This window comes from Canis lupus, chromosome 34 (genome assembly GCF_011100685.1).
Source record: "Canis lupus familiaris isolate Mischka breed German Shepherd chromosome 34, alternate assembly UU_Cfam_GSD_1.0, whole genome shotgun sequence".
NCBI lineage: Eukaryota > Metazoa > Chordata > Mammalia > Carnivora > Canidae > Canis > Canis lupus.
The window spans coordinates 19,083,691-19,106,046 of NC_049255.1; the positions used below are offsets into that span (position 1 = coordinate 19,083,691).

The 22,356-nt window shown below is 49.0% G+C and overlaps 1 protein-coding gene across 6 annotated transcripts in view; it reads right to left on the reverse strand.

Moving 5' to 3' along the window:
• Positions 1 to 22,356, reverse strand: part of DGKG (diacylglycerol kinase gamma) — a 205,348-nt gene that overhangs the window by 101,827 nt on the left and 81,165 nt on the right. For 5 of the 6 annotated variants that reach the window (XR_005383847.1, XR_005383846.1, XM_038583635.1 and 2 more), the window contains exons 11-19: positions 22,041 to 22,129; positions 18,840 to 18,956; positions 17,731 to 17,823; positions 16,076 to 16,135; positions 13,502 to 13,581; positions 12,291 to 12,365; positions 9,646 to 9,731; positions 4,815 to 4,904; positions 2,568 to 2,728 (exon numbers count right to left, since the gene is read on the reverse strand). Coding sequence is in view for 4 of the 6 variants with exons in the window: in XM_038583635.1 (XP_038439563.1) it covers positions 2,568 to 2,728; positions 4,815 to 4,904; positions 9,646 to 9,731; positions 12,291 to 12,365; positions 13,502 to 13,581; positions 16,076 to 16,135; positions 17,731 to 17,823; positions 18,840 to 18,956; positions 22,041 to 22,129 (851 nt within the window). In the remaining 2 variants the exon portion in view is untranslated. The remainder of the gene's footprint in view (positions 1 to 2,567; positions 2,729 to 4,814; positions 4,905 to 9,645; positions 9,732 to 12,290; positions 12,366 to 13,501; positions 13,582 to 16,075; positions 16,136 to 17,730; positions 17,824 to 18,839; positions 18,957 to 22,040; positions 22,130 to 22,356) is intronic. The other variant, XM_038583636.1, reaches the window with a different exon arrangement.

Below are 22,356 nucleotides of genomic sequence, written 5' to 3' on the forward strand. Positions count from 1 at the left end.
TCTCCTCTCTATCATTTTTCTCCTTCATCTAGTTCAGTTTTGGCTTTTGCTCCTGTGTAGGACCATCTCCTTTGACCATTCTTTACTGTTCTGATGGGCTATCATTTGCTGAAGAATTGGTTGGGGTCATCCACATCAGAATGATCTCAGAGGCCTGTTAAAAGTGCAAACTCCAAGACCTTTCCCAGACCAACTGAATCAGAATATAAACCAAGATCTGTCTTGGGGGTGGAATTTGCATCTCTGACAAAGGGCATAGGTGAGCCATCACACACTAAATGTTGAGATTCCCTCCCTTTCCCCTCCCCCCATCAGTGCTGCTAGGAAGGAAAGCATTTGAAGACAGAGGGGCTGTGCAGAGGCCACGTGGCTCAGAGTCCACAGCTCAGGGGCTTCTGGAGCTGGACACTAGTGGTTCTCAGCTCCACCCCTCACCAGCTGAGACCCGGCTCTGTACTGTTCTGAGCTACAGTTCCTCCTGACAAAATACAAAAGGATAAGGTCTATACCTACCAATAGGGCACCTGTGTCTAGTGTACAGCAGGTACTCAACACATGCTAGCAAGCTATACTATGGTTTATCTCCCCTCTGGAGGGGGGCAGCTGGAAGAAGCTAGGGAGAGGTGTGTCCCTTAGTGGAGGCCAGGTGAGCTGGGGGGATAAACCAGATAAGGGCACAGGGACCCTAAATATGCTGCTAGTCTAATCCCCCATCCTGTCAGACCCTGACTGTTGGCTCAGCGATGCTTCTGTCTTCTGCTGCAGTAATAGAAAAACAGTGCCGGCTCAGGGGCCAGAAAAATGATGGCAAATCCCTCCTTCTGACTCTTTGTTTCCTCACCTACAAAATGGAGAGAATACTGCCCTTTGATGTTGTTGTAAGAATCAAGAAAATGCCTACAAGTATGGTAAGTTTTAAATTTTGTAAATTTATGGTATTTTAAAACATCCTTCCCTCTTCCATGGTTCTTCTTCTAGTCTTATTAAAGGTTTTATTAAAGATTTTATTGGTTTCAGAGAGAGAGTGCACGTATGTGAGCAAGGACAGCGGGGAGGGGCAGAGGGAGAGGAAGAAGGAGAGAGTCTCAAGCAGACTCTGCACTGAGTATGGAGCTGACTCAGGGCTTGATCTTACGACCCCAAGATCAATGACCTGAATTGAAACCCAGGGTTGGACACCCCACCAACTGAGCCACCAGATATTCCTCTAGTCTTTTTTTTAAAAAACAACCTTTCCTCAAACCGGCTCTTCCCTTAAGCTACCTATCAATTCCCCTCCTATTTCATTTTTCTTTTTAAGTCACCAAAATTTTCAAAAGATGCACAGGTGAGGATGGTTGACAAGAGCAGCTATCACACAATCTGGGTCTGGATGGTTGGTTTGCAGGGACTCCTATGGGTCTGAAACTGGACAGCATAATTCTAAAGACAGGGAAACAGAGAGGAAAGGCACAGTGTAAGGCACAGTGTGCCTGTGGCAGTTCCTGCCCTCACTCATCAAGGGTCCTGAGGTCCTGTCTATAAAATGGGGACTGTGGGGACAACGATTCCTGCAAGACTGCAATGAGGATTGCAATATGTAAGGTCTAGCATAGTGGAGAGCACACAGTTGATGCTCAATAAATGCTAGTGCTTTTGTTGCATCCCCCTCCTGAACCCCAGCTCTATCTATGGAGTGGATGGATCTCTTTTCTCCCTGATTCCATTCTCAACAGTTTGAGAGAGTGTCCACACAGTCCTCTTTGGATCAGAAGCTGAGTTAAAACTGAGTTGTGCTCAATGTGCTGGGGCCTGGAGGAAGAAACAGGAATGTGGCGCTGTCCTTGTGCTTTGTGTGTGTCTGTGTTGTGTGTTGGATATATGTGTGTAGAGGATATGTGTGTTGGGTGTGTGATGAGTGTGTGTGTGTTGGGGGTGTTAAGTGGGCACAGTGAACCAATCTCTTCAATCAAATACAGAGAGTACACTGATAAAGTGAATGAAGAAGGCTGTGGAAGCACCACTGATGAGCATGGTGCTCAGCTAAGGGGTCAGCTGGGAGGAGACACCCCCAGAGGTTCATGAACACCTGGATTGTAGGGAATCCAGCTGACATGAGGGGAGAGAACAGGCGACAAGGAGTTCTGACAGCTAACTTAGCTGGCTTAGACCCCTCAGACACGGAGGGGCCCTCCTCGGAGGATAGGAATTCTCAACTCTGGAAGCTCACATGAGAGTCTTTCCTGACCTTGCCCCGTGGTTATTTCTTGGTGTTACTTCTTTTAAACTGTTTCAAATTACCCAAAGGGGAAATCGGTTTTTTAAAAAAAATTCTTATTTTCTTGTGTTAGTTAAAATTATAGGGGAAGGAATTTGCTCCATAACCTAGGGTCAGGGTTGGGTACATTCAGGGTGGCCATGCCCAGGCCAGATGCAAGGATGCTTGGACCCAAGTCAAGACTGGGGGCAGCTGGGAGAGGTGAAGAGTAGGGACCCGGGGGGGAGGGGGAGACAATGAAGGACCAGAACTTTTCTGCCCACCCAGACATTTCTCTTCCATGCAGAAAGGCAATCCTTGACCAACTCACCACACCAATGGAGAAATAGTTGTTCATGATGTTGTACGGGACCTGGTCCCCATTCTCCACCTCCTCTCTAGGGATGACTTCCAGATGCCAGCGGTCTAGCATCACCAAGGGGCTCTGTTCGATGTCCTTCAGGATTTTTGTCAAGCTGCCCCCTTCATAACCTGTGGAACACGGCATTACATTTGTCCTCAGGGCAGAAAGGCTAAGTTGTTTCTGATGTACAGTCAGCTATTGGGGACAGGAACTCTGTGGGCATCTGTGACCACGAGACACCCCAGTGTGTCTGGGGGGCCACAGACACCTAGGTTCCCTGAGCCATGGAGAAGGAGAGGACATTAGGGTGTAATCAGAAAAAAGCTGGGAGACTTGGAAGCCAAAGTAGTGGGAGATAGGGTTGGGGGCTGGCCAAAGGTGAGCAGGCCTATGTAGCCAAAGCAAGCCCTAGAGAATAGGTGGGCTGGGTGGCTCGAAAGTTCCATGCCACAGAACAAAAGATCCGTTCCAGGACTGTGTCATGTCGGAGATGGACAGTGTGGTAGGCGGAATTTTAGGATGGTCTCACTATCCGTGCCCCAACCCCCGGGGCATACACCCTGCAATTCCCAGGACTTATAAATAAGATAGCCCCATCACTGTCATGACTGGCTATACTATATGGCACAGCTGACTTTAAGCAAGGGCGGTCATCTGAGTGGATCTGACCTAATTGGCTGAGTCCTTGGAAAGGACTGGGCTTTTCCTTAAGAATTAAATTCAAAGCTTGAGAGGGATTTCAGGTGAGGGAGATTCTTTACTGCTGGCTTTGAAGATGGAGGGATCCATCTGTCAAGGAAAAAGGAAGGCTCGAGGATTTGACAGTGGTCCCAGCGAGGAAACAGGGACTTCAGGCCCACAACCACAAAGGCCTGAATTTTGCCAACAAGCTGAATGAGCGTTGTAGCAAATTCTGCCTCCAGAGACTCCAGAGAAGAGCACAGAGAAGAGCACAGCCTGTCCAACATCCTCATTTCAGACTGTGAGGCCCAGAGCGGAGAACCCAGCCACACTGTTTCAGGCCTCCTGCACGACAGGACTGTGAGCGAACAAATGGATGTCATAAGCCTCGACATTTATGATAATTTGTTATGCAGCAGCAGAAGAGCAGCACAGAAAGTGAACCGTAAGCCATGAGAGGTTAGTGGGAGAGACCGTCTTTTCTTTCTGACAACACTCCCACGTTCCTGCTTACCTTTAGGGCAACCTTGAAGAGTACTTTCGAGTTGTTAGTCTGGTCAGCTCCTTGGGGATGCCTCACAAGATAGCAGTGGTAGCAACTGTGTAGCTGAGAGCCTTGAGGCTCTCTGGGAGCACAGGCCTGGGCTTCCTGCATGAAACTCGTGCCCAGCCATGCTTCCTAGATGCGCAGCGCATGGGGCTGCACTCTGCTTGTTCCTCTTGAACACAGGGCACTTCCCTAGCATCAGTGTGGGGCCGAGGACATCTGTTCCTGCCAGCTTCCTTCTGGGGCTGGCTCCTGCTCCCTCTGCTCTTGCCACCAGGCATGAACCCATCTCTGAATACTGACCACTGCCTGAGCTGGTCTTGAATCTTCTCTGAATCGATCAGCCATCTGGAATCCCATCCCAGTTCTGCCTGCCAGACTTCTCTGTCCCTTCCATGTGCTGCCCCGACCTCTTCTACTCTCTGGAGCATTCCCAGCTCCATGGGAGCAGTTGCAGTTTGCAGAGCTCTCCTTAGCTCCTGCCCCTTGTCCTGTAAGCTGGTCACCACTGGGAGATCCCCCACAGGGGGATTTCAACATGAGGGCCAATGGCCATGGGGGCCTATGATGGCTTGGATGCCTCTACTAGCTGGCAGTGTAGCTTTTCAGTTTGTACTCTTGAGTCCTAATTCAGAAGAAGAGCAGTAAGTTGGAGAGGAGAGAATTTTATTCAGAAAACACCTAAGTGAGCCCCTCCCAGAGTGAGCACTGTGGGGGGAGAGAGAGACTACCCTAGCGCTATGTTCTGCTGGAGTAGGTAGGCTCTAGGCTGCTAGTTTCAGGATCATAGGAAATAGCAAGATTGGGAGGGCACGGGAATGAATGGTCATGGGGTAGATAGGACTCTGGAATGTAATTCATCAAAGCAAGTAGATAAGACTCTGGAATGTAATTCATAAAAGGGAAGTCCAGCCTGGTCCTGCAGAGCATCGCTGGAGACTGGTGTGCCTGCCCCCCAGGGCAGTGCCCCTGGCATGCGGACTCACCTCCTCCCCAGCGGAGACAGCGGGCCAGGTCATTTCCTGTTCCGAGAGGCAGGACAGCCACTGGCGGATGCTTTGCAAAGTTGGCCTTATCTGTAACCCATGCAGAAGAAGAGAAAACCATATGGCACCAGATTACGGAACCTGTGGGTTACTTGATTATCCCTGATCTGATGCTTAAAACCCCTTCATGGCATTCTTAGTTTGAAGAGCTCCCGTGACGGAGAGCACACTATTTCCTACAGCTGAACCTTCCACTGTGGGAACGAAGGCTTCTTTCATATTGAGCTCTCTCTCCCCATAACTTGCACCTGCTTATCCTCATTTCATCCAAATTCTTTCCTTAGGGGTGATGGCATACACCCCAAAAGCATTAGTTTGTGATCATAGCTAACTCTTTCTCCCTTTGTCCCTCATACCAACTCTGCAGGGTTATGATTATTCCCCTCATAGATGACAAAAGTGAGTTTCCCTGGGGGGAAAGTAAGTCTGGAGTCAGGATCCAAATCCAGATCTGTGGTCCCAGGCCCAGGCTCCTCCTTGCCTCAGGGGCAGGCCGTTGCACAGCGGGTAGCACAGGTGGGCCCGAGAAATCAGGGCACAGTGGGGCATTTGGGAAACTGGAGCTGTCTCGACTAATTGTCATTCAGATTCAAAGCTTAAAAATAATACTGTGTCGAGCAAACAAAACCTCAAGGTGTTATTTGGCACCCAGGTACCAGTTCGTCACTCCCCCCACCCCCTAGGCTCGCGAATCCACAATTCTCAACCTCATCTCCCATGTGGCTTGTGAAGAAGCATCAGACTGAAGCACTGCAGAAAGCGCAGCAGAACATGCATGGGGTCACCTGGTGGCGCATCTCCAGTGACACGCTGGTCTGGCCGCACGGAGAAAGGTGGGACCAGTATGGGCACCCGCTGGGCTCCAGGGGGCGCCACTGACACACCCTGCAGCACAGCTGGTGCCTGGGAGGGGAGTGATGCTGACTCAGGCGGGCAGGTGGGCGGAGGGGTGATGCAGGAATCCCAGAGTGAGAGCGAGGGCTGCCCCAGCTGAAGGGGCGCTCACACGTCCCCGGGGTTGTCTGGCTGGTGCCACAGGTGGCTGAGCTCAGGCAAGGCCCGGGGCTGAGATCACCACCAGGAGGTTTACGATGATGGTGGACAGAGCAAGGCAATGGGCTCCGTCACTGTTCCCAGTACGTGTGGTCTGCATTTCTGCCTCCCTGCCTTTGTGCACGGGGCTCCCTTTGCCTGGAAGGCACCTGTAGCCTTAAGTCCGCTCCTTCCGTGGTCTCCATCTCAACACGCAGGTCATCTTCATGGCGTTGAGGCTGGAGACCTGGACGTCGTCCTAGGTTGCTCCCTCTCCCGCACCCCGCATCCATTCACACCTCAGGTTCCACGTGCTGTTTCCGTAGTTGATCTCTCAGCAACCTCTTGTAGCTATTCCAGTGGCGATGCCCGAGCTCAGGTACATGATTCCCTCCCACTGGTATTGAAGCCACCGCCTCCTCCTTGCCTTCCCAGCCTCAGTTCCCCCTAATGGTCCTTCACCTTCCAAGGCAGGTGGTCCCTTTCCCTCTGTCTTGGCTCCCATCATCTCTAGCATGGCAGTGGGCACTGTCTTCTGCTCTAGCCTCCCACGGCTTGACATGTCAACCATGCTGAAGTATTTTCAGTGCCTTAAGTCACAAGTTCTCGGTTGCTTAGGTGCTGCCTCTGGGAGGCCCTCCCTGGTTGCCCTAGTCTAGGCCAGGTTCCTTTCCAGTGTGTTTCTTTCTTTCTTTTTTTTTTAAGCAGAGGGAGAAGCAGGCTCCATGCAAGGAGCCCGATGTGGGACTCGATCTCAGGACCCCAGGATCACGATCTGAACCAAAGGCAGATGCTCAACCACTGAGCCACCCAGGTGCCTCTCCAGTGTGTTTCTTTTTAGCACCAGGGACGATGTTATCATTGACTCTTGGAATTGATGGCTCGTTTGTTCTCTGAATGCACTGTAACCTCCCTGGGGGAACTATATCTCATTCACCCCAGTGTCTCTGTACACATTTGCTGAAGGCCTACTATGTGCCAGGTGCTGTGTTAGGTACTGTGACTCATTTAATAGTGGGTCAAAGTGCCATGACACAGGCTCTCGTGGTGCTTACAAATGTGAGGGAGAGACAGATATTAATAAAGTCTTCTATAAATGATGCATAATTTCAAATTCCTACTGGAAAGGCAAGAAGTGGGATCATATAATAAAGTGACTGAGGCTGGGTGTCAGGGAAGGCTCCTCTGAGGAAGCCACGCTTTGGCAGAGATCTGAAGTAGAAGTTGACCAAGGGAATGGCCAGGGAGCATACCAGACAGGAGGAACCACTTGTGCAAAGGCCCTGTGGCAGAAGGGCAACTGGTATATTTAAGAGTCTGAGAGAGGGACTAGGTGGCCGGAGTTTAGAGGGAGAGGACTGGAGGAATGAAGTAGGGCTAGAAGGGTGGGCAGCTCCTAGAGCACCAGTATCTTATAGGTCATTTGAAAGGTTTCTGTCTATATCCTAAGAATAATGGGAAGCCATGGATATGCTTTATGCACACCACGAATGCACTGACATTCAGGAAAGACTGCTCTGGTTGTACAGCATAAACAGATCAGTGAGGGGACCAAAATGGGGTGCCAGAGGACACTGAATAGTTGCTTTAAACATTCCCGAATGGGGACGCCAGGGTGGCTCAGCAGTTGAGCATCTGCCTTTGGCTCAGGGCATGATCCTGGGATCGAGTCCCACATTGGGCTCCCCACAGGGAGCCTCCTTCTCCCTCTTCCTGTGTCTCTGCCTCTCTGTGTCTCTCATGAATAAATAAATAAAATCTTTTAAAAAAATAATAAACATTCCCAAATGAATGAATGAACATCATGCAGTTATTCCTTTCACTACTGTTTTCTCTCTCAGGCTGCCAGCCTGTCACGTGACCTTTCTTCTTTCAGTTTTGGGCATTTCCTTTCCCCTGTGTTTTCTGCAGATGAATTTTATAAAACCACCAAAGCCTACATTCTCCTTCGTGATGGAGAGGGAACCACGCGAGCACCTCCCAGGCCTGCAGCCGCCCAGCCTCTGCTGATCAGCTCTTCCTCTGGGCTCCCAGAGGATGCCTCCCCTCCGCCCACAAACAACTCCTGAGCTGGAGGTGACAGGAGAGTGTGGGTGGCTGCCTGGCAGGGCTGTGTCCATGGCAACCGAAGCGCCTGTGGAGCAGAAGGTGGCAGGTGTGCCGGGCGTGGTCCCACCCCTCATGACGGGCTGCTTACGACTCCCATGGGCGCAGCCTGCCCTGCTCTGGTCAGGGTCTGCCCATGACCACCCTGACTCCTCTCTTCCTCTCATCCTGTTGGCTCCACCTTCGACCAATATCCAGAAGCCGACTACTCCTTATCACCTCCTCTGAGCCTCCTGTTGTCCATGCCTTGGTCACCTGTCACTTGGATTACTGCAGGAGCCTTCTGCCCTTTGCTCACTATCCACTGTGTCCTTCCTCCACTCCAAACTATGCAGCACCTCGGGACCTTTCCTGTATGGAAGCCATACTGTCTCCTGTGACCTGGCCCTGCACTCTCTGCTTCATCCTCTCTCTCCCTCCGCTCCTGCACCTTGCTCCAAGCGCACTCTGCAGCCCTCCTGCTGCCTTCAGCAGCCTGGTCTGCTCCTACCTCAGGGCCTTTGTATCTGCTGCTCCTTCTGCCAGAACTCCTCTTTCCTCGGGTATCACGTGGCTCACCTCTCTTCCAGGTCTCCACACAAACATCATCCACTCTGTGAGGTCTTCCCCAAACACTGGGTCTAGACCACCCCCAGCCCTACCCACCCTGCTCCTTCCCTGCTGTATCTTTATTATGTTTTATGTTTCCCTTTTTTGTTGTTGTTGTTGTTGATTGCCTGTCTCCTGCCTCTAAAAAGGAAGCTCCTCGAGGGTGGGATTTCTATGTGTTTGTTCCCCACAGCATCTCCAGTGCCTGGAGGAGGGCACGGCACATGGATGTTTACAGGTAGTATTTGTGGGAGTAGTGACAGGCAATTCCAGAATTAGTCTCCATCATTTATGGGGGATGAGGTGTCCAAGGACCCACAGATCCAAGCAGAACTAGAATGAAACCCAGGCCTCCTGATTCCCACCCTGGGCCCTCCCCACTGCTCTTCTGATCTAAGCCTACTAGACACAGCCCAGTGTGATCCTTCTTCACATGTACTGATCTGCACTTTCTAGATGTGCTTTCTGGACTCAGGCTCAGGGACTCGTCTCAAGGCGATGACTTGCACCTATGCTTAATTCTCCGGCGTTTATCCACTACCCTGGATCTGCTTGGAGTCCCGGTCCTGCCCTTCTCCCCTGCAGCTCCCCAAACTGGCCTGTCCAGCCACTGCCCAAACCCTGGCCATAACAGATAATTATGAGGCAAAGCCTGAGACTAAACTGTTACACCTGGGGGTGCCTGGGTGGCTCAGTCAGTTAAGCATCTGCCTTCTGCCTTCTGCTGGGGTCATGATCCCAGGACCAGGCCCAAGGGCTCAGCAGGGAATCTGCTTCTCCCTCTGCCCGCCCCCCCCCGCACCCATCTCTCTCTCCCTTAAATAAATAAAATCTTAAAAAAATTAAACAGTTATACCTGTACCTGTGGGAATCCTTCCATTTCTTTTTTCCACTCAAAGTAGATATGTAGTCAAGCAATGGTCCAAGCATGGAAACAAGGATGAACAAGACATGGCTCCATTTCTCTTTCTTGTGATTGCCTTCCTCTGACTTTAAATATACTTATTATAAATAAACCCTAAAGCCCCTCCCAGCCCATTCTTACCAATGCAATCCAAAATCCAGCCAACTGTCCCATCTCCTCCGCAGGCTAAAACACGGAAGTCTGGAGTATCACGGAAAAAGTTCAATCTGGGAAGTAAAAGGCCAAAATGGTCTTATTGACTAGGTTGTGGCTGACATTTGATACTGTTTGAGTCAGTGTCCCCCCTATTCCCTGGGAGTATGTTACAGCCCTGACTCCTTTTGGGGTTGAAAGGATCACAAGTGTTCTAAAAGTGGAACTTACTAAGGAAGCAGTGCCACTAGAGTACAGAGAAGAATCCCGAGGAGCCATCCTTGTACAAGGAGAAGCTGACTCAACATTCAACACAAACAGAAAATGGTTTTCTAGAAATTCTCCACTATTTGTGCAGAGGAGGCCACAGTGAGCCTCTCTGGGCACCAATACAACTAACCCCCCACGTTCTGACTCCTCCCTGGCTCCCCTGCTCTGTCTTCACAAACTCTCCTTTTAAGTCAGATGCAGTGAACTAGCCAGATCTTCACCCCACTGTCCTGTAAGTCCAGACCTGAGCAGAGGAAGCATCATCTCCCCTCCGAAGCCTTCACCCTTTAGAGCAAGGTTCTTAACCAGGGGCCCGACAAATCTCTAAGGGATCGCTAAACAGAATCCAGAGGACCAAGAACCTGGGAGGAGAAGATGTTACATTCTTCTCTTCTCTCAGCTCTAAGTGAGATTTAGCCTCTCCAATTATGGAATTGGGCAACACATCACAGAGGTATGAACAATTCCTATGACTTTGTTAGAAATCAAAATCACAGGTATTTTCATGTTTTATCACAATTGTGGCAGCTGCCCCATATTATCACTGATGCCCATCACTGCTATTAATTAACAGTAGTTATCAGACCTGCCTCTGGATCTTACCAAACATGGTTAGTAAATCACATACCTTCCTATCTCACAATATTTGTGTTTTTAATATTTTGATAACTGTCTTTTCAATATAATTAGTTTCCCTGGTGATCCTATATATTTCCCTTTACACATTGAGAAAAATTCTGAGAAGTGACCCATCAGCTTCATCAAGCTGACAAATGGGTTTCTGGTACAAAAAGGACAAAAATCTCTGCTGTAGAACCAATGTGACCTGTCAACACCCTGGGTTGGGACACAAGAAGCTGAAGCTCTGGGGTTCGCCTTTGTCCAGCCTGGTGGTCTGAGAAGACCCCTGGGGCTTTCTAAGTCACTGATGCACACGTGGGCAAAGTAATATTTCCTCCTCTCCTGGACTCTTGCAGAACTCTACTCTCCTATAGGAAGTGAATTCTGAATGGAGATTCCTTTCCACTAGACAGGCTGCCTGGTTATAGACTGAAACAGCAAAGACACTCAGGGTTCAGCAGCCCTGGAAGTAGCCACCAGGCTTGCCCTATAGGACAAAAACAATTTAGGATGAATGAGGCTAAGCTAGAGAATGGCATTCAAGTATCTCAACGCCCTGAAAGAGAGGGGGCTGGTAAAGGTACTTGCAGGTCGCCATTCAGTCACGGGTCCTAACAGGGAAGTAACTGTAATCATGGTGACTTTGATGACACCCACAGCAGCAGAGGTGGGCTCTGTTTTGAACTCAGAGGTCATGGCAGGCGTGCTGGTCGTGCACTCATGCTTCTCTTTTTCACTGGGTCTTGCACCATCGCAGCCATATACATAACGGCTTTGTGTCAAACAACGGACTGGGACATAATGCCTTTTTGTACTCCTTACCACAGTCCCTTCCCCTGCCCCCACCCACCAAAGGTCTTGCTGAACTGAGCCCAGAAACTGAAGATTAGGAGGTTGGGCAAAGTAGATATGTGCTGGGAAGCCCAGCCCAGTGTGCACAGATCTGAAAACCTGCCCTGCAGACAGCCAGGCGCGGGCTGGCCAGCAGATGTCTCTAGCGCACCAGCTCTGTCTGGTAAGAAGCCCAGTCTGGGCGCCTTCCAGCCCCAGTGCTGAAGTGGCCTCTGATTACAGGGACTCACAGCCATCCCATTAATGCTACCACCGGGCCCAGCTCCTCCCACCGGACCGGCAGGCAGGCTGCAGAGGGGCTGCCTGCCTCCTCCCCTCACTCTCCTGCTCTAATAGGCAGTGGAACAGAAGGGCCAGGGGCAGCTTAACAACCTCTAAATTGGATAATCCTGGAAAAAAAAAAGTGATGTCATTAAATAACCAATTGCCTCCAACCTAAAATGCTCCCCAACAGAACACGAAGCAGAACTCTGAGTCAGCTGTTATAGATTTCCGAACTGCTGACAGCGATAGGAAGACTCTTTCCTGCTCTCTGATGACTCAGTATAAAGACACCGGCTAATACAGCCTTGCAGACAAGTTCACATAATTTACCAGCCCGCTCTTCCTGTCAATCAAACGGATGGCACATATGTGTTTTTTCTCACCCCGGACAACTTTTTCCGGGGTGAGATCCAGGAGACTACTTCCCAGAGTTAGCCACAAGGGGTGTTCTTGAATATCTCCAGGAGCGAGTAAGAGTAGATGTGAGGAAAAGAAGACAGAGAGAGTAAAATGGCAGGAAGGATAAGTCCATAGATGAAAGAGACAAGAAGGGTGACCAATGAAAGGTTATCTTCTTCAGATAAAAGTGGCAGGAGGAGAGATAAGTAACGATTATTTCTCCATACCCTGGAGTAGGACCCCCATTGTCCAGGTTGAAAACTTGTTTGGGGTTGAGCAGATAGTGGAATTTCCGAAGAATTCTATGGGAAAAAAAAAAAAGGAAGAGGGAGAGAAAGAGACAGAGAAGGAGAATGTCATTGTGAGAAGTCACAGTAGGACAAACCCCTCTGGAGCCCGCCAGTGGTGGGAATCTGGGTCCCTTTAAAACCAAGAGGGGAAAAGACTGCACACAGGCCCTGCAGACCTAAAGTCCTGGGTCCAGTTGGCATCATTCACACCCTCATGCCCTGGCTCAAGGCCTCCCCACCATCCAAGACCATAGAATTCAACCCCAGGACTCTCCTCCCTTGCAGAGAATAAAGCTTCTATTCTCCTACAGCTTTGTCCTTCTCCTAAACGTTCCATGTTCTAAGTAGTATGATTCTGCTCTTTGTGGACTATACAAAGGTATCAAGGAACCCTCTATGGAAAGACCCACTAAATCCTGGGATCAGGAGGTAATTGCAGGAGGTGGGGCTGGACAGGGGAAGGCTGGGGGCAGTGACCACCTCTAGGCTTGATTTCAAGGTTCTGGCTTGAGGCTCATCAGGTCAGTTCATGAGGGGCACCCTGCCCCTTGGATAAGGGTTGGTTGGGGGTGGGTGTCTCATAGTTCTCGCTTTGACCCTACTTATTATTTTGTAAATCTGGATTCCAGAATACTGCATTGTCTGTCCGTTACCCTGAGCTGAACAGGATGGGGAGGCAGAGCTGCTTCACCAGTTCTCCCTCTCTCCTCCCACTCCCCCACTGTTTCCAGGAGACTGGGCATTTCCTTCACTGATGAAGTAGTGCCCTGCTTTTTCAGGAGCTGGGCAGGCCAGGAGGTCCCAATCAGATGAGTCCTGCCAGACCTCATAAATCAAGAAAGGATGTTCGAGGCTGGGAAAGAAATTGGCGTCTCAGAACCTGGTCCAACCTTGGGAGCCATAATAGATGGGCCCTGGGCTAAGTATGTGTATGCTTTAATCCTCACAATGGAGCTATGAGAGGAGCAAAGGAAACCACAGCACAAGGATGTTAAGCAGTCTGTAGAACCAGGTCATAAAGTGGTAAGGGGGTAGGGCTGGGCTGGAACCCAGATCTGCCTATCTCTGCTGTCCACCCTGTGGAGGGGAAGAAAAAACCTGACTAAACTTGTCTCAGCCTCTTCATTTTGAAAAAGAAAAGAACATACCTTTCTCCTTGTCTCCCTCCACTCTTGGGGTTCACCAAGACCAGCAGGGGGTGGGTACCCGGGGTGGGGATGATCTTATACTTAAAAGGTAAAAGAAGAGTCTGGAATCAGAGATGGTACCATAGCTTCAAATCAAATCATTCAACAATGGTATGGTATTGCAGCTATAAGCACAAGATTATATATATATAATTTTTTAAAGTAAGCACAAAACCCACCACCGGGCTTGAACTCATGATCCCTGAGATCAAGAGTCGCATGTTCACCCACTGAGCCGGCCAGGCATCCACTATAAGCACAAGATTATGCTTTGTGAGGATACAACTGAATATACTTTTGGAAGTTATGGTCTTCAGGTCATATATGTGAATAAAATAATACTCATGGAGCTAACCAGCACTTCCACAGCACCTTCTAAATCCACATTTCCAGCCCTAGTTTTTCTCTTGAGCCCTGGTTCCACATTCTCACTGTTCAGTGGATACCTTCAACCAGACATCTTACCATCACTGTAAACTCACATGCCCAAACCTGACCCCTTCTGTCCCCACAGAACTGGTCTTCTGTCCTGGTTCACTGCTTCTCTTAAACACACTATTATCATTTGGCTAGTCATCTAGGGAAGACCCCGTCCTGCCAAATATCTCCCTGGATGTCCCTTTATCTCTGGCACTTGCCATGGTACCCACAGCACTCGGGCCTTTCCCGCCTCGGTTAAGGCCTGTGTGCAGTTCCTTCCCAGGACATCAGTCATGCCACTTCCACTCAGAAACCTTTAATGACACCTTGTTGCCCAGAGGATAAATCTAAATCTCCTAACCTGGCTTCCAAGGCATTTTAGCGTAGCCTCAATCTCTGGTTGCCTCTTAAATGCTATCCCTGTGGCAGTCCCAGCCAAGCCTGGTTCCAACCCTCCACTGAGTGTGTCCCCTGCCTTTCCACCCTGGGAAACTGCTCACAGTGGTTTCTTGTCCTCCTTTATGCCCCGAAGAGTCCACTTTCTTCTCTGTAATCTCTTAAAAAGGATGTCTCATTTTCAGGGCCCAACTCAAGACCTACCTCCTCTAAGCTTTCCCTGGGTCATTGCAACTGAAACCATTGCACGTAAAGTATGGAATATCTTCTGGGTTTCTTTTGTTGTCCATTCATGTGGATTTTGTTTTATGTTTTCTTAGGTAAATGTCTCAAAATATCAATTGGATTTTAGGTGCCCCAGGAGCAGGGCAGGTGTGCGTATAACCCTCCTATCCAATGCCCCATGACACCAGATATAGGAGTGGGTACTTAAGAAACACTTGTGAATCCAGCTGAAGGACAGGCCAATATGGAGATGCAGCTGTATTCCATATTCAATATATGATGCCTGCCTTTCCAGATCTCAAGCTAAAATTTCAGCAAACACAGCACCATGTTGTTTGAATAGGACAGCAGCATTCTTTATGATTTTTTAAAGAATTTTTCTCATCTGCACAGGGTGACTGACTGTGTGACACCCAGAAGCACCTTGGAGCCTGAGGGGTAATTCTTTACCTCTGGGAATGATAATAAAAATATTTAACAATCCATTTGGCATGAGCACACTCCCAATCAAAATAGATGCAGGACAGCCAGATGGACGAGAGCTATAAACAACAGGTATACCTGCATCGTGCGCGCGTGTGTGTGTGCGCGCGTGTGCTACACCTGACTTTTTGCCTCTATAGGTGTCTAGAGCTTTTTCATATTACTATGATTTCTCCATCATTATTGCTTATGTTTTAATTTTCAAGACACACGAATCTGCATGTTCTCATTTAATCTTAGAGCACCTCTGGTAGGTGGGCAGTGCAGGGATTGTGATACTCCTCATGTTTTCAAACAAGAAAACATGAGGATCAGAGGCAGAGGAGGAGACTCTAGTTCTCTATTTCCTTTTCTAATACTCTTATTTGGTGAACTCAAGTGAAAAAATGAATGGTTAAGGGGTGCCTGGGTGGCTCGGCTGGTTAAGCGTGTGACTTCAGCTCAGGTCATGATCTCAGGATCCTGGGACTGGGCCTCGAGTGGAGCCCTGCATCAGGCTCCTTGCTTGGTGGGGAGTATATCATTCCTCTCCCTCTTCCTCTGTACCTCCCCCTCCACCCCGTTCATGCTCTGTCTCTCAAATAAATAAGATCTTTAAAAAAATTCTTAAGTATACATTCCTAAGTAGACATTTAAGGATGAAGAAGAACTTTTGGATCTGGCTAATTTTGTTTTGGCAGATCGCATTCTAGAGACAGCCTGATAGTCTTGGAAAAACCGTTGTATATTTTCAGTAAGTTTTATATAATTTGTTCCTAAAAGGGTGATAAAGTTAACTTGACCAGCAATGGATCAGCCAACCTCCCATTTCACCACTTGCCAACAGTGTAGTGGTCAAAGATAATTCCACAAGTTGGAAATAAAGTGTCCCTCTTGTGTGATGTAATTATATAATCGATCATATGAGAAAGCAAATGTTGAGATCTATTTCTCTAGAACCCAAACCCTGTCCTCCCTGCAGGCTTGGACACACTTAGAATGAGAAACCAGACTTAGGGCTTGCTGAGGTACCTGCATTACAAGTTCACCCTTGGCTGATGTGCTGCCATCAGACTTTCCACCTTGCCTGTCCTGTGACAAGAGAGGAAAGACAAACATATATTTTTAAATGCCGTAATTAAAAAAAGAGAGAAGATCAGAAGAAAAACAAAGAGTTAATATAAAGAAAGACAATACAAAACCAGTGTAGAGTGGGGAAGAGTTTTTTAAAATGGGGCTTTGAGCCTAAAAACAAAACAAAACAAAACAAAACAAAAACCCATGCTCTCCTCTGGGTTTCTCTAGGACTCCCCAGGCCTCTGTCATTATTTGCTCTGACTTTAACTTCAAGCCCCTGGAACAGATCTAGTGAGAAGAAATTCTGAAATTGGCAGAAATCTACTTTGTTGATTTAGAAGCTAGAACTGGGGGAAGCATGGTCTTAGATCTGGCTTTTCTGGTAAGCACTGTCTAAAGGATCTGATAGTGAGTAAGTCATTTTTCTTGGTTTTGTTTGTTCTATTTTGTTTCCATATTTATTTTTAAATTTTTATTTCATATAATATGGCAAAATTTTTATTTCATATAATATGGCTCAAATCTCAATCTCCAGCTTGATGAATATATATATATATACCCTTATAACTATGGTCTCTTCAAGTACATAACTCCTGGCTTTTGAATTTCACAAGTGAAATCATAGGGAATGTCTTTTTTTTTTTTTTTTTCTGAGTCTTGCCTCTTTTGTTCAGCATTGTGTCTTTGAGGCTGTCCATGCTTTTTTGGCTGAGCATGGCTCTTTCCCACTGCAATGTAGTATTCCATTGCATGGAGATGCTTCAAACCCCTGCTGTCAGCAGTTATTTAATTTAGTTGGTTTCTAGTTTTTGACTGTTCTGAACAAAACCAATATGAGCATTCTTATGCAGGTCTTTTGGTAAAAAAGTGCTCATATTTCTCAGGCAGATACACAGGAGAGCATATTGGGTCACAGAATGAGTGTATTTCCGACCCAGTAGATACTGCCAACTGGTTTTCCAAAGTAGTGTTTTTCCTTCAATTTTTTTCATGACAAAAAAGTAGCTGGTCAAGTCAAGGGTGAGATAGGAGAGATCAATGGGACTTGGCCACATCTTGGAGACAGAAGGGGACAGTTAAGGTGTTTGGTATTTGGTCAGAGGCGTCTCCAACACAAGAGGCAAAAAGTTTCAGTTGGAGATAAAGGGATTTTAATTTTCCTGCTTTCATCTCCAAACAGGGTGGGGACACCTAGGTGGGAATCCCCAAGGCAGAGAGAGGTTCATGTTTAGACAGAAGAGGCAGGCTGATAGGGACAAGGGAGGCCCAGGAGGCCTAGCCACATGCAGGTGGTGACAAATTCCTGCAGCTGTGCTCCGTTGGCAAGGTGCCTAGGAGGAAGGTACCTGCTTTCCTCAATGGGCCATTTCAGAGCATGCTAGGTGGCCAGCAGGGGGGGCCAGTCAGAGGAGTTTTCTCTCACAATCTGATGAGTGCGGGAACCTTTCAAACTTGCAGTGAAAACACAAACCCTAGGAGTTGTGAGGAGGCCCTAGGAGTTGTGAGGAGTCCCACAGAGGGAGGGATGTGAGCCTCTGAATGCTGCCTACATCTGAAACGTGAACCCGGAGAGACCAGAGCCCCAGAGTCTTCTGGATGGCAGCACTTACCCTGGTCACAGGGCATATTGAAGTAGGCAGCAAAATATGATCTCTCAGTTCCCCACCATCACACAATGTTGATAATTCACATTTGCGGTGAAACTAGAGGAAAAATGAAGATGACAGTGAGTGAAACTGACCAAGGCAATGTCAGGTGTGAGGGTTCAGAGGTTTGCTGGGGAGGCAACTGTGCAATGCTCCCCCAAATTCTTATGCACTGCTGGCTTTGGCAGTACAGGTGCATGTGTGTATGTGTGTGTGTGAGTGTGTGCGTACGCATGAGCACATGTGGTCAGGGGCTCCACGTTGGCTGCAGGCAGAGAAAGGAGACAGAGTGCTGTCCACAACTGCTGGAGTGAAATGGTCAATGGGCAGGCCTGGGTCCCTGCAGCGTGGCACCGCCATGTGGATTCCAGAAACCCCTTTGGACATTTGCTCCCTAGGCTCTGAGACTCTGTAAGGAAGGAGATCTTGTTGAACAAACTTGCAAGAGGCTGGAAGTAAAGTCCAAAACTCCACCTGTGCATTCTAAGAGATCTGATCTCCACAGTCTGATGTGGAGACACATCCTTTTTGAGGCTGATACCTGGTTGAGGGGACAAGACATGACACAGAGTTTGCTTTGGCAGGCAGGATGGGCAGCTTCAGGTGTCCTGGGGGGGACGTGGACCTTTGTTGTGGTGACAGCGGCAGATGCAGGCCTCTGGCCCCGGTAGTGGGGCTGCTGTAAGGGGTGTGCCTTCTGCTGATGCCTTGAGGAACAAGGGCTCTGGTGTCTAATTCTGCTCCTACTCTGTGCCCTTGGCCCCAGATGACACCCAGGTGGAAAAGTTACTGGTCTGGCTTGCTGCTCACAGCTGCCTGGCCACACAGGCAGTGGACTGGTCTGCTTCTTTTCCAGCAGCTCTCACTCCCTGGGATCCGGGGCTGCCCTCCCTCTGGACGGCCTGGAGATTCACTGGAGCCACCATTAGAGCACTGAATGGGGGCTCTGTGCCCCCCAGTCTTGCTCCCTGAGCTCTGCTCACGCCCTCTGCCAGGATGTCCACTGCTCCCTGGCTGCAGCTTGGGCAAAAACACACTGAAAAGAAAGAGGGCCACCCTGCGCGCCAACCCACCGTCATCCGGCACCACACGCAGTGCCGCGCGGTGACGCTCTGGTAGCACTTGATACTTTTGTGGCACCGGTCACACTTGACGGAAGAGTTCCCTTCTACCCACGCGTGCTGCATCACCTGCAGGAGGGAAGGGAAGGATGCCAGGGAAGGCTGCAGAGCCACAGCCCAGGGCCCAGGGCCCTGGGAGGAGAAAGGTCTGGGAGGAGCACAGGGTTGGGGGGGTACAGAGGGGCCGCTTTCTGTTCAGAGGATGTACTTAGTGGGCACGGGGCTGCTTTGCTGAATTGCACTGACTTGGTCCCTCCCTGCCTAACCACCATCACGCTAATCAAAGTAGACGAAAAGCCACTAGGCCTGCACTTTGAATAGCTCATTCACCCTGGCAAGCAAGCCTCTGAACAGCATCTTGTCTGGCAGTCCATCTGTCTGTCTTGCAGAACTCCTTGCAGAGTGATGTGCTTGTGTGCGCCCTCTTCTGGAAGGCAGCGCGATGCAGGGAAGCACTAGAGGGCTTGGGACCGGGACAGAGCTGGTTGGAGTCACTGATCTTCCACTTTGCAGCAGGGTGACCTTGCCAGTTCCTGGACCTCTCTAAGTCTCAGGTCCCTCATCTGTAGAAATTGGCATGATAAGCCCCACCTCTGGGTTTTCGGGGAGGATTAAAAAAGATAGTGCCCTTTGAAGAGCCTCTCTGGCACAGTTCTAGCCCTTGAGAGGTGTCCACTGAGAGATAACTCCCTTTCCCCTCCCGTCTTCTATAGACCAGTGGCTCTCAGCCTGTTAGAACCACCTGGGAACTTCTAGAAGTCTTAATGCCCAGCCCTCACTCCAGACCAGATGAACCAGTATCTGGAGACAGGATTCATCATTAGTTTATTTTAAAGCACTCTGTATGATTATGATTATAATGTGCAGCTAAAGTTGAGAAGCATTCTAGAAGGAAAACAGAACAAAAATCCAAAGAAATTAGTGTGGTTCAGCAGCCAGTGGCTTGCATATCTGTTTCCTGGAGGGCTGGCTGTACCTGCTCCTAACCCGGAAATGCCACCAGGACAACCCAGGAATTTGAGAAGCAGGTGGGAAAATCAGTGTGTGTGTGTGTGTGTGTGTGTGTGTGTGTGTGTAAGTGGAGCCAAACTGCCCCATGACACCAAATTCTGGGAGCCTAAGCCCTCAGTTAGGTCCATCTAGGATTTCTACAGAACTTCTCAAAATTTTCTAGCAGGGCACTCCAAACAACAGAATAAAGAGAATATGGACTCCACAGGAATGTGAGGACATAGCCTGAAGTGCCTACTCCAAACACAATATTAAAAACACATCAGATATTTGCATGATACCATCCTTATCTGTATTACATAAAAGTTTTTAAATTACTTATCAATTAAGTTACTATGCCCTCCCCACTAAAGTTTTTTTTGGTAAAACTGTTGCTCTAGAAGATGTGTCATGTTTATTTTGCAGCTTCTCACCTTCTGCTGCACATCCCCGCTGGTATAAAATACCCCGTTTGGTGATCAACCTGTCATCTATACGGTTGTACTGAATTTGCTCTGAGATTCTGGTTATCTCCATTTTGCAGAGATAAAAATGAAGCTTCAGAGAGGTTAAGTGACCAGCCCTGGGTTCCAAGGCTGGTAAGTGGCCAAGTAGGGACTCATGGCCAGGTCTTCTGACTCCAAGTCCATGGCTGTGTCCCACCACCACGTTGCCTTCTCCATCCTCTTCTGATCCCAGAAGAGGATGGTGAAGGACCTGGGTTGCCCCTGGAGATTCAGAAGGTTGTGAATGTGCCCTACTGGCCCGTCAGTGGCCTTCCTCTGTTGTGTGTGTGCAAGTGGCCAGAGTGTAGGTTTAGGGCCTGAGCCCAGGAGGTACACGGTGCATCCTGGTGAAAGGTATGGACATGAAAAGAGGTGTGTATGGGCGTGCTGCAGGAGTAGACAAGGGACCATGCGGTGTCTCATGGGGCATGCATGTGTGTTGTGGAGGTGCCCTTCTTTCTCAGGAGTCCTTTTGTGGAGAGCTGGATGCTACTTCCTGCTGCTAATCATCTCCTGACTCAGGTTGAATGGACTCTTCCCTCTGCAGGATCTAAGAGTGTCCTTTCCCTGCTAAATGTAAGGAGAGTCTACTTCCAGACTCTATAAATGGCATCACCCAATGGCTAAGTTCAAAACCAGGGAGCCATTCCTGACCTGTTCCTCGCTCTCATCCCCTATGTCCCCATCGCCAAGTACTGGTGGTGCTACCTCTAAATTATGTCTCAAACTCTCCCTTCATCTCCTCTACCTCAGCCAGAATGACAATCAAAATATGCGACAACCAGCAGGCCAGGGGACCCTCAGTAGAGACAGCCACCATGGTGCTATAGTGTGAACATTAGTGTATTGAGTGTAGCAAGTGCAGACCCCACCCCAGGCCGGCCCTCAACAAGGCACTGCCTCTTGCCTAAACTGTTGGAGGAGCTCTGTGGCCCCCTCTGATCATTCTCCTGCCCCATGGTCAGAGGAGTTAACCTGATTCACAAACCCAGTCATCACATCATGTGCTTAAAGCTCTTCAGAGGCCTCTTTGCTATGTAGGGGGTCCCCTTCTGACTCCAGAGCTGGCCTCGTGACAACTTCCCCAGGCTGGACCTAGCACTTTCAGAGAACATCACCTGTCACTTCCCTCTAAGCATCTTCTGTCCCAGTCACACCAACCTAAGTACAGATCCTCGAATACACCATGTCTCTGCCTTGCGCTCAAGGCTGCTTCTGCCTGGGGTGCCCTGGCCTCCTTGATGCCTTGTGAAGTCCTCCTGATTTGGATTCAAGACAAAACTCAAATGCCACTTCCTATGTGGAACCTTCCCTGGCCTCCTCCTTGGTGCCTCCACTCTGTCCCACATAGCCCTCTTGTCATCATACATCTCACTTTGTATGTAGTATTGCTTTGTCTGTCTCTCTCCCAAGAGACTGCACAGTTCTGGAACAGGCTGGGGACCATCTTGTAACTTGCATACCCCCTAACACAGTGCTTGGCACACAGTGGGCACCAGGGTGATGCTGATGGATTGATGGATGAACGGGATGATTTAAAGGGGGTCCTTGAGGCAGAGAAGGGACTGGATAAAACTTTCTGCCCAGGAATCTGTGGTGATGGACATGTTGCCTGGGATGCTGCATGCAGTAGACCATGGCAAGAGGTAGCACTAACCTCACCGCCCCTTTTGGTTTTTGAGCATGTTTTGACACATCCAGGAATGTTTTTGGATACACAGCGTTCATGGACAGTATATTTGCAGTCTGGAAAAACAAAAAAAAAAGGAAAGTGCTTTTAAGTCGCCTCCCAGGTTGGTCCAGCCATCCGCCCACCTCCACTCCAGCTGAGTCCCATGCCTCCCTCTGAGAGGCCAGTCAGAGGCAAGGGACATACGGAGCTGGCTTTCCTAGTGGAAATTTAAAATAGTCAACAGTTGCTCAGTGAGAAGACAGTCCTCGCTTCTCTCCCAGACATGGTTTTATACCTTCTC